The sequence below is a fragment of the Spermophilus citellus genome (assembly GCF_964194105.1).
Source record: "Spermophilus citellus genome assembly, chromosome: 16".
Taxonomy (NCBI): domain Eukaryota; kingdom Metazoa; phylum Chordata; class Mammalia; order Rodentia; family Sciuridae; genus Spermophilus; species Spermophilus citellus.
Window position 1 is genome coordinate 49112067 of NC_138196.1, and position 11806 is coordinate 49123872.

Sequence of the window (11806 nt, forward strand, 5' to 3'; positions counted from 1 at the left end):
AAATTAAGCTTCAGGTATGACAACGAAATAAAAATCTTTCATGATAAACAAAAGTTAAAAGAATTTGCAGCCAGAAAACCAGCATTGCAAAGCATTTTGAGCAAAACACTACACGAGCAAGAAATGAAAAACAATAACCAAACCCATCAGTGGGAAGTGCCTCAGTAAAGACAGAGGGCAAGGGGAAAGATAATCATGGAGAAACAAACTAATTTTTTTAAAAAAAGGATAAATAATCAAACATGGATGGAAGTACAAACCATATATCAATAGTAACTCTGAATGTTAATGGCTTAAACTCTCCAATAAAGCGACATAGGCTGGTATCAAGGATTAAAACAAATCCAACAATATGCTGCCTCCAGGAGACACATCTGATTGGAAAAGACATACACAGGATGAAGGTGAAAGGATGGGAAAAAATATACCACGCACACGGTCCTCGTAAGCAAGCAGGGGTGGCCATCCTCATATCGAATAAAATTGACTTCAAGACTAAGTTAATCAAAAGGGATAAAGAAGGTCATTATATACTGTTAAAAGGAACCATTCACCAACAAGACATAACAATGATCAATATTTATGCACCAAATAATGGTGCTGCGACATTCATAAAACAAATTCTCCTCAAGTTCAAGAATCAAATAGACCACAACACAATAATTATGGGTGACTTCAACACACCTCTCTCACCATTGGACAGATCCTCCAAATAAAAGTTGAATAAAGAAACTATAGAACTCAATATCACAATCAATAACCTAGACTTAACTGACATATATAGAATATATCAACCATCATCAAGTGGATATACTTTTTTCTCAGCAGCACATGGATCCTTCTCAAAAATAGACCATATATTATGCCATAGGGCAACCCTCATTAAATATAAAGGAGTGGAGATAATACCTTGCATTTTATCTGATCATAATGGAATGAAACTGGAAATCAATGATAAAAGAAGGAAGGAAAAGTCCTACATCACATGGAAAATGAACAATATGTTACTGAATGATCAATGGGTTACAGAAGACATAAAGGAGGAAATAAAAAAAATTCTTAGAGATAAATGAAAATACAGACACAACATATCGAAATCTATGGGACACAATGAAAGAAGTTTAAGAGGAAAATTCATCGCTTGGTGGTCATTCCTCAAAAAAAGAAAAAACCAACAAATAAATGAGCTCACACTTCATCTCAAAGCCCTAGAAAAGGAAGAGCAAAACAACAGCAAATGTAGCAGAAGGCAAGAAATAATTAAAATCAGAGTGGAAATCAATGAAATTGAAACAAAAGAAACTATTGAAAAAATTAACAAAACTAAAAGTTGGTTCTTCGAAAAAATAAATAAGATCGACAGACCTTTAGCCATGCTAACGAAGAGAAGAAGAGAGAGAACTCAAATTACTAACATACGGGATGAAAAAGGCAATATCACAACAGATGCTACAGAAATACAGAAGACAATTAGAAATTATTTTGAAAACCTATATTCCAATAAAATAGAAGATAGTGAAGACATCGATAAATTTCTTAAGTCATATGATTTGCCCAGACTGAGTCAGGAGGATACACACAATTTGAACAAACCAATATCAATGGATGAAATGGAAGAAGCCATCAAAAGACTACCAACCAAGAAAAGCCCAGGACCGGATGGGTATACAGTGGAGTTTTACAAAACCTTTAAAGAAGAATTAATACCAATACTTTTCAAGTTATTTCAGGAAATAGAAAAAGAGGGAGCTCTTCCAAATTCATTCTATGAGGCCAACATCACCCTGATTCCGAAACCAGACAAAGACACCTCAAAGAAAGAAAACCACAGACCAATATCTCTAATGAACCTAGATGCAAAAATCCTCAATAAAATTCTGGCGAATCAAATACAAAAACACATCAAAAAAATTGTGCACCATGATCAAGTAGGATTTATCCCTAGGATGCAAGGATGGTTCAATATACGGAAATCAAAAAATGTTATTCACCACATCAATAGACTTAAAGATAAGAACCATATGATCATCTCGATAGACGCAGAGAAAGCATTCGACAAAGTACAGCATCCCTTTATGTTCAAAACATTAGAAAAACTAGGGATAACAGGAACTTACCTTGACATTGTAAAAGCTGTCTATGCTAAGCCTCAGGCTAGCATCATTCTGAATGGACAAAAGTTAAAGGCATTCCCTCTAAAATCTGGAACAAGACAGGGATGCCCTCTATCACCACTTCTATTCAATATAGTTCTCGAAACACTGACCAGAGCAATTAGACAGACGAAAGAAATTAAAGGCATAAAAATTGGAAAAGAAGAACTTAAATTATCACTATTTGCAGATGACATGATTCTATACCTAGAAGACCCAAAAGGGTCTACAAAGAAACTACTAGAACTAATAAATGAATTCAGCAAAGTGGCAGGATATAAAATCAACACGCATAAATTAAAGGCATTTCTGTATATCAGCGACAAAACTTCTGAAACGGAAATGAGGAAAAACACTCCATTCACAATATCCTCAAAAAAAAAATAAAATACTTGGGAATCAACCTAACAAAAGAGGTGAAAGATTTATACAATGAAAACTACAGAACCCTAAAGAGAGAAGTAGAAGAAGATCTTAGAAGATGGAAAAATATACCCTGTTCATGGATAGGCAGAACTAACATCATCAAAATGGCGATATTACCAAAAGTTCTCTATAGGTTTAATGCAATGCCAATCAAAATCCCAACGGCATTTCTTGTAGAAATAGATAAAGCAATCATGAAATTCATATGGAAAAATAAAAGACCCAGAATAGCAAAAGCAATTCTAAGCAGGAAGTGTGAATCAGGCGGTATAGCGATACCAGACTTCAAACTATATTACACAGCAATAGTGACAAAAACAGCATGGTACTGGTACCAAAACAGGCGGGTGGACCAATGGTACAGAATAGAGGACACAGAGACTAATCCACAAAGTTACAACTATCTTATATTTGATAAAGAGGATAAAAGCATGCAATGGAGGAAGGATAGCATCTTCAACAAATGGTGTTGGGAAAACTGGAAATCCATATGCAACAAAATGAAACTGAATCCCTTTCTCTCGCCATGCACAAAAGTTAAGTCAAAATGGATCAAGGAGCTTGATATCAAATCAGAGACTCTGCGTCTGATAGAAGAAAAAGTTGGCTCCGATCTACATATTGTGGGGTCGGGCTCCAAATTCCTTAATAGGACACCCATAGCACATGAGTTAATAACAAGAATCAACAAATGGGACTTACTTAAACTGAAAAGTTTTTTCTCAGCAAGAGAAACAATAAGAGAGGTAAATAGGGAGCCTACATCCTGGGAACAAATTTTTACTCCTCACACTTCAGATAGAGCCCTAATATCCAGAGTATACAAAGAACTCAAAATATTAGACAATAAGATAATAACCCAATCAACAAATGGGCCAAGGACCTGAACAGACACTTCTCAGAGGAGGATATACAATCAATCAACAAGTACATGAAAAAATGCTCACCATCTCTAGCAGTCAGAGAAATGCAAATCAAAACCACCCTAAGATACCATCTCACTCCAGTAAGATTGGCAGCCACTATGAAGTCAAACAACAACAAGTGCTGGCGAGGATGTGGAGAAAAGGGTACACTTGTACATTGCTGGTGGGACTGCAAATTGGTGCGGCCAATTTGGAAAGCAGTTTGGAGATTCCTGGGAAAGCTGGGAATGGAACCACCATTTGACCCTGCTATTGCCTTTCTCAGACTATTCCCTGAAGACCTTAAAAGAGCATGCTACAGGGATACTGCCACATCGATGTCCATAGCAGCACAATTCACAATAGCTAGACTGTGGAACCAACCCAGATGCCCTTCAATAGATGAATGGATAAAAAAAAAATGTGGCATCTATACACAATGGAGTACTATGCAGCAATAAAAAATGACAAAATCATAGATTTCGCAGGGAAATGGATGGCACTAGAGCAGATTATGCTTAGTGAAGCTAGCCAATCCCTAAAAAACAAATACCAAATGTCTTCTTTGATATAATGAGAGCAACTATGAACAGAGCAGGGAGGAAGAGCAGGAAGAAAAGATTAACATTAGACAGAGATATGAGATGGGAGGGAAAGGGAGAGAAAAGGGAAATTGCATGAAAATGAAGGGAGACCCTCATTGCTATACAAAATTACATATAAGAGGTTGTGAGGGGAATGGGAAAAAAAAACAAGGAGAGAAATGAATTACAGTAGATGGGGTAGAGAGAGAAGATGGGAGGGGAGGGGAGGGGGGATAGTAGGGGATAGGAAAGGTAGCAGAATACAACAATTACTAATAGGGCATTATGTAAAATTGTGGATGTGTAACCGACGTGATTCTCCAATCTGCATTTGGGGTAAAATTGGGGGTTCATAATCCACTTCAATCTAATGTATGGAATATGATATGTCAAGAGCTTTGTAATGTTGTGAACAACCAATAAAAAAAAAGAAAAAAAAACCCAAATGGAGAATATAAAGAGCCAAAGAGAAGAAAAATCTGTGATAAGTTTTCTTCCTGAAAAATCTTAGTAATTACACACACGGTGGTTAAACCGTATCAGCAGTGTTCTCTGTTAGGACACAGACTTATATGAGTGGTAAGAGGAGATAAAGGGACACCTTTTGTGATTGGTGACATTTTTCAAAGTAAGCAAGGTAGAATTCCAATAAAGAGAGAAAAAAATCCTACTGGGATAGACCCCTAAGAATGGGGAGGTTGGGGAGGGGGGATATGAACTCAGACCTCCACCAGGATGAGATTTGAAACCAGCCTGTGCTTGGATACCGCCCCCCTTCCCTGACACTAGGACAGGAGGTTGGACTTGCCTCCGTGTTTCCAGGATTTGAAAGCCTTCTGCCCATAGCAAATAGCAAAACCACAGAAAACAACAACTATAGAAAACTCAGTGAAGTCACTTGGTATACATTGCCATGATACATTTATTGAATAGAGACTTTGCTCTGTCATCTTCTAATGTAAACAAACAACAGAAGGTTCCAGCCTCTGGTACCTTGAAGGATCTGATGGTGTTCACACAGATCTTAGCAGCATTCTGAACAATAAGCCTTCCTGTGTACAAATACTGCAGCCTCAGAGGAGGCTGAGGCCTGGATCCCTGTCACCCACCCTGGAAGGGAACACTCAGGCACCAGGTCCCTGGAGGGATTTGAATTATCCTGACTAGCAGGGCTCTGCACAGAGGACAGAGACACATTCAAACTGCAAGGGGTTTGAGTCAAATAAATACATACACTAGAAAAAAAAAACCGACATATATTTATAAAAACTGGCCTATGACAATTGATTCGGGGTGACAGGGGCTAGTTCTCTCTGTATTTTGGGAGACCAGCACATACACGGGGTAGTCCAGATAATGAATTTGGTTAAAGACACAGGATATGATTAACTTTCAGTTACTGGTGTTGATTTTTTCTAATTGGTTCTTCATTGCGGTCTCAGGTTCATAGAAACTCTTTGTGGAGGGGTGGGGGGGTGGGATTTTCTTTCAGATGACCTGATGTGAAGACTTTCATGCATTAATCATCTTAGTGATTGGTCATCTGGTGGTCCCAGACCTCATCCTCAGTGGAAACACAGGGACCTGTCCCTCAGATGTGGCTCTTCAGTGAGCAGATGATAAGAGGGTCTGTGTTTGTCCCTTCATTTGGGAGGCAAGGGGAAAAGATAGGCCTGAGAGCTTCTTGGAAAGAGGCTGGAGGGAAGCTGTAGATGAGGGACTCGTCTGTCACATTGTAGAATGCTATGTGTCCAGATTCATAGTCTAAGAAAACACCAACCTTATTCACAGGCTCTTGGACATGTTGCCCTTTCAAAGGTGATGAGACCCAGAGACTATAATCCTCTCCAATTTTTAAACCTATAAGTGAAAAGAGGTCCCCAGGGGGCTTTGGCAGGTTTCCCTTTCTGTTCACGGAGTCCTTGCAGATGCCCACCTCCCACTCGGTCTTGTTTCCCACTTCCACCTCCCAATAGTGTCTTCCGTGGGTGAAGAACTGAGCTCCCAGCACCGTCGCAGACTGGTCAAATCTTTCTGGGTTGTCAGGTAACTGCTGTCTGATTCCTCCATATCGCACACTTTTCAGATCCTCAGACAAGACTAGATAGGCATTGGCAGTTGCTGGGTCCAGAGTTATCTCTGCTGCAAAAGGAGAAAAGGATGAATTTCCCCTTAGCATTCTTGAAAACTATCCTCCAAGCGTGGCAGTCACGCTAAATTCTTAGTATTTACTCCTATTCTTTAAGTGCAATGTAAGAGAGCATTGTGTTTACAACAGAATCTCTGGGCTCATTTCACTGTTCTGCAAAACAAACAGCGAATCTCCAAAAAGAAGCAGACAAGAGTCAGATGGAGAAAGATGATTAGCCCACCCTAGAGGGAGAGAGGAAACTCTAAATAGAGGAATGAAAATTGTTCTGTTTACCAGACAGGTTTAGAACTCAGAATCCTTTATCCACAACAGGATGCCCTTTGCAGCTTTTATTCATGTTAGCCATGTTTGATTCTGGTTTTTCAGTTTGAATGAGAAAGAAATATAGGCGATTATCATTTACTAAACTCTCTCTAACATGCCAATCATTTTCTATGCATTATCTCATTTAATCATATGGGTACAATTACCTTTTCTCATTTATGTGAAAAAGAAAACTAAGGTTCATAAAGATTTGGAAACTCTATCAAATGACATTTACATGTAAATTGGGATTCCTAATCAGTATTTTCCATTATGACATGTTCAAATGTAGGTTCATAAGAGTTAGTGCAACTTCCAGTGATATTTTAATGAAGCACACTGTGGGCCAGTGGGAAGCTTCCTCTCCCAGCCTCCTGGGAGGAGGTCACAGAGAGGCATCCAACTTACACTAACTCTTCAGACACTATAATACAACTTTATACTTTTATCTATAAACTAAAGTCCAACCGGATCTACTTATCTGCATGACGAATGTCTAACCCCTCAATTGTACAGAAGATTCTATGAAAGCAAAGACAATTTTAGTCTTATTCATCATTGTGAGCAAGCTCAGAGCTCAATAGCATAGTACTGGGCCACAGAGTAGACACTTATCAGATATCTGTTGAGTCCAAAGTTCACTAAGCCTGTCTTTGAATGCAGATTGTCCACAAGATCAAACTGAAAATTAATGCTGATCTGACTTGGTCTCAGCCAGTCTAAATATATGGAGCATGTTAAGAGAATAGTTTTTTAATGTTCCCTCACTGGGATTTAAAAGTTTAAATCAGTTTTTATTCTAGCAAAAACAGAGCTAGAAATGCAGAAACTTCTGCAGAGAGGTATATATGTGCATGCACAGGGGACGGATAACCTATGGATGGATGACCCAGAACCATAGAAACAAAGGAAGGACGAGGAGTCCTTAGATAGAACACAAAGCCAGATAGAATCAAGTCTCACTTCTTCTCTCGGATCAAGCACTGACATGGTCTGTGGCCCCAGCCTGGTGTTTAGTACAGGGTCAGGATAACTGCACTTAGAATCTAACACAAGTTGGTGAATATTTTATATTGGACAAAGCTGCCCAAGAGATGGGTTCTGCATCCCTTAACATAGACTGAAGTTAAAGGTGGAAGTCCCTGGAGGTTTGGCAAATCAGGCTGACTTACTGCTGAATTTTCTTAGCATCTCCCTCATTCCAGTGATGTGGCACAGACTCAGTTCTGTGGCAGTGGCCTCTGGACACTGAAGCAGGAGTGACTCGCTCCTATAAGAGAGCAGAGACCTTCACTCTCTCTCTCCTTGACACAGGACCTGGTCCCTCTTGAGAGTCCATCTCATCTAGCCCCCACAGCATAGATGACTTATGTCATCCCCCGATCCATTTCATCAGTGTCATAGCCCCCTCCAAGATGGAACTGAACGTGTGACCAAAACCTACCTTTCCAGGGCTCCTCTTATTTCCTAAGGGTATAAAAGGAAAAAAGGTTAGCATGGGTTCATTTTGACCACCAGGAAAGATGAGTTCACTTTAGACACAGTCCTTTGGAAAAGGTCACAGAATCCACTTCCCTGGGTCCCAGCGCACTTTGAGAAGAAGCACAAAGGGCAGGGGAAAAACAAAAAACAAAACACCAGTTTCTTCTAGGGGTAGTTTGTGGTGAAAATGAGATGTTTCTCACAGTGATTAAAAATATTTTGTCTTTTGTTTTGTTTTCTGAAGACAAATGACTCGAAACAGTGAGATTACATATTTTGTTCTTTTACTCATAACATCACTTTGTCAAAGTACCTGTTGTCAACAAAGGAGTCAAATAGTAGTCTCATTATCTGATGCCTCAGGGAGGCAGAGATGAGAAAAAATTAAAAATTAAAAAAAAAGGGGGGGGGGGGGAAATGGCCCAAGGAGAGCTGAGACAATCTATGTGAAGTTGAAGTGCTTTTTTGTTTTTAGTTTTGTTTTTTGAGGGCACAAAATTAAATAGTAGCATCCTGTGGACCAGTCCAAGAAACAGACCTGAAGCTGGTGTTAGCTCACCTGGCTTACATTGGAGAAGGTTCTGGAGAATGCCTAGGAAGGCAGAAGAGCAATGATGGAGAGGAAAATGGTTTGAGCACACAGAATACCTGGGTCTTGCCACCTATTAGCTGTTTTAAATGCAAATTATCTTATTAAATAAGTGCTATTATGCACCCATTTTGTAGATGACAATCATCTATAGTCTATATCATAATACTATTTATCTTTGCCAGGTCTTAGAGAAGATTATATTTAGTGTGCTCAGGACATAGTAAATCCTCATTAATAAACTTAACAAAGTATTTGACAAAGCTGAGGTTGCAAGGAGGCAGACACAGAAGAGTTTGTTTGGGTAGGTCTATTTTTTTTTCCTTTTTCCTTCTTTTCAATACTTTTACTGACTTATAGAATGTCAGTTCTTTTGGGGAAATGACTTTTAAGGCAGAACTTAGTTTTCAGGTACAGAAAAATATTTATATGACTTTTTTTCTTTCTTTTTTCTTTTTTCTTTCTTTTTTTTCTCTCTCTTTTTTTTTTTTTTTTTTTTTTTCAGTTCTAGGGATTAAACCCAGGGCCTCATGCATGCTGGGCTAATGCCCTACCACTGAGCTACAGACCCAACACTAATTCTTCTAACACTCTCCTGAATTTCATTCTCACCTCAAAAGATTCAAAAGCTGAGTTCTGACATGTAGACTCTATCTGTCCAATCATTTTGCTTAAGCTTCTGATTTGCTGGGTGAGCTGGATCTCATTGTCCCTCAGTTTCTTCATGTTCTCTCTTTCCTCCTTTTCTAGTAGCTGCAGCTGGAGCTGTTCCTCCTCCTTCAGGAACTGGTGCATTTTCATATATTCTGACACAACCACCTGTTTACAAGTTTTTGTCTCTTCCTGGCATCACACAGGTGTACAGGCACACACACAGACAATATAAGAAAATTAGTAACGGAAACACTCCTAGATGTCCACAGATTTTTAATCCTTATAGAGTCCTACAGTAACAATTCTTGAAACCTTGTACATAACATACATCTTCTATTGACTAGCTCCGTGGAAAGTTTAATGTTTTCAAAGATGTATATGCAACACACACAATAAAATCAAAAGCAAAACTTCTGTTCCCAGGAGCTATCATTCTACCAGAGGAAACCAAAGATAAACAAGCAAACAAACAAATAAAAATATGACAGGTGATAATCAGTACTATGATTTAAAAAAAAAATAAAGCAAAATTAACAAAAGAGAAACTTGTGAAAAATGCATGTATTCATTTATTTGACAGATACTTATTCAATGAAACTAGGCATTTGGTCACATACTAGACATAGAAATGTACATCACAAATATTTGTATTTCAGAACTCAAAGTCTGCAGAAGCAATGGCACATGCCTGTAATCCCAGCGGCTCAGGAGGCTGAAGCAGGAGGACTGCAAGTTCAAAGCCAGACTCAGCAAAAGTGAGGCACTAAGCAACTCAGTGAAACCCTGTCTCTAAATAAAATACCAAATAAGACTAGGGATGTGTCTTAGGGGCTGAATGCCCCTGAGTTCAATCCCGGTACTCACCCCCTAAAAAAAGAGAACTCAAACTCTATTAGGAGGCTTACACACCCATATATTTTTAAAAATCTAATTAAGTATATAGTTCTTTGCTTTAACTGATAGGCAACTCAAATCTGAATAAGTGACTAAGTTTAGGTATATATTCAGGTTTAATTCAAGCTACTATTCTACATTTACATTCCTTTATCTTCATGGTTTTTTTTTTGTTTGTTTTTTTTTTTTTTTTTTTTTTTTTTTTTGGTACTGGGGATTGAACTCAGGGCACTCAACCACTGAGCCACATCCCCAGAGCTATTTTGTAATTGATTTAGAGACAGGGTCTCAGTGAGTTGCTCAGCACCTTGCTGTTGCTGAGACTGGCTTTGAACTCACAATCCTCCTGTCTTTGAACTCACAAGCCTCCCCAGCCGCAGGGATTACAGGCACCACTGTGCCTGGCCTCTCTTCAATTACTTTTAATTTGCATTCTCTCTCTTTTTTTTTCCCTAAAAACATTTGAGACATTTCTTTTAAAATTTATTTCCATCCTATATTATATGACTGTAAGTATAACATGTGCTTTTTTAAAAAATTATAATCAGAGCCATATAGAGTAACAAAAATTGTCTAGATGCACAAAGAAGAAGATTAAAAAAAAAAAAAAAAGTCTGCCTGGGGGAGGTTGAACTTGAGCTGGGTTGTGAGATTGCCAGGTGAACAAGCAGGGGTGGGCAGCCTTAAGTAAGAAACTCATATTGTGGGACCAGGACCAGAAACAATTGCCTTATGGCTCTCTGACATTTCACCATGTATCTCTATAGCCTTCCTCAAAGGATCATACACAAGCATAAAAATAAGACAAATACTGACCTTACATAATATCACTCTCTCCCTCTCGTGGGTCAGTATAGCCTGAGATTCCTTCCTCTTTTTACGCAGAAGACTTAGGATCTCCTGGAGTTTCTCCTGCAATAAAGACAAACTCAGTGGCTAATGAGCAGAGCACCAAGTTGTAAAGAGACGTGAAAACTAATAACAAGAAGGTGCCTGGGAGCCTGATTGGTCCTAGATTAATATTGAGCAGCCAATCTTACTCTGTGTTGCTCCTCAGCCTCACTCGAGAGATACACTCTGTTTATTCCATGACTCTGGCTTGCAAAAACATTTACACTCTGCTCATCATCAGAGAACACTCTAGTGGAGGATAGTCTCCCACAGGTGCCTGGTTCCTCCTCATTCTGCAGCACCTGGGATCTGAGCTGCCTGCCGATGCTAGCCAGTCTCCCCAGTCGCTCATTGGGTTGGAAATGAGGGCCCCCCAAAGTCCTCCAACACTCAGGACAAGATAAAAGTGTATTTTGTTCCTCCCAGCTCTTAAGGAGACACCTCAGGCAAAAGCTATGTCCACACTCAGTGGTCACTGGGCTGCTGAAATAGTCCAAGCAGATGAAGCAGGTGAGTTCTTCCCTGAGATTCTCCATCAAATCTGCCGTAGACATTTTGTCAAGAATGGACATCCTGGCAAATTTACACTTCTGTTCTGGGATTAGAGAAGCCCTTCTTATGGTTCTATTGTTTTGAATAACAAGTGGGCGATCTGTTGCTTTGTTGTTAAGACACTCTTACTCTCCCCGGGCCTCATTTCTTCAATTGACATGGACTCTCTCAGCACAAAGCCAATTATGACTTAATGTGGAATTCCTGTACACTAGGTTCAT

The 11806-nt window shown here is 39.1% G+C and overlaps 1 protein-coding gene across 1 annotated transcript; it reads right to left on the reverse strand.

Moving 5' to 3' along the window:
• Positions 1 to 5659: 5659 nt before the first annotated feature.
• TRIML1 (tripartite motif family like 1) lies at positions 5660 to 11605 on the reverse strand (the record flags this gene model as incomplete). The annotated part of the gene is made up of 6 exons (XM_081269575.1): positions 5660 to 6210; positions 7696 to 7793; positions 7968 to 7990; positions 9207 to 9437; positions 10959 to 11054; positions 11183 to 11605. 6 exons carry the CDS (start codon positions 11603 to 11605, stop codon positions 5660 to 5662), a joined length of 1422 nt encoding a protein of 473 aa, XP_081125701.1.
• Between the last annotated feature and the right edge of the window lie 201 nt (positions 11606 to 11806).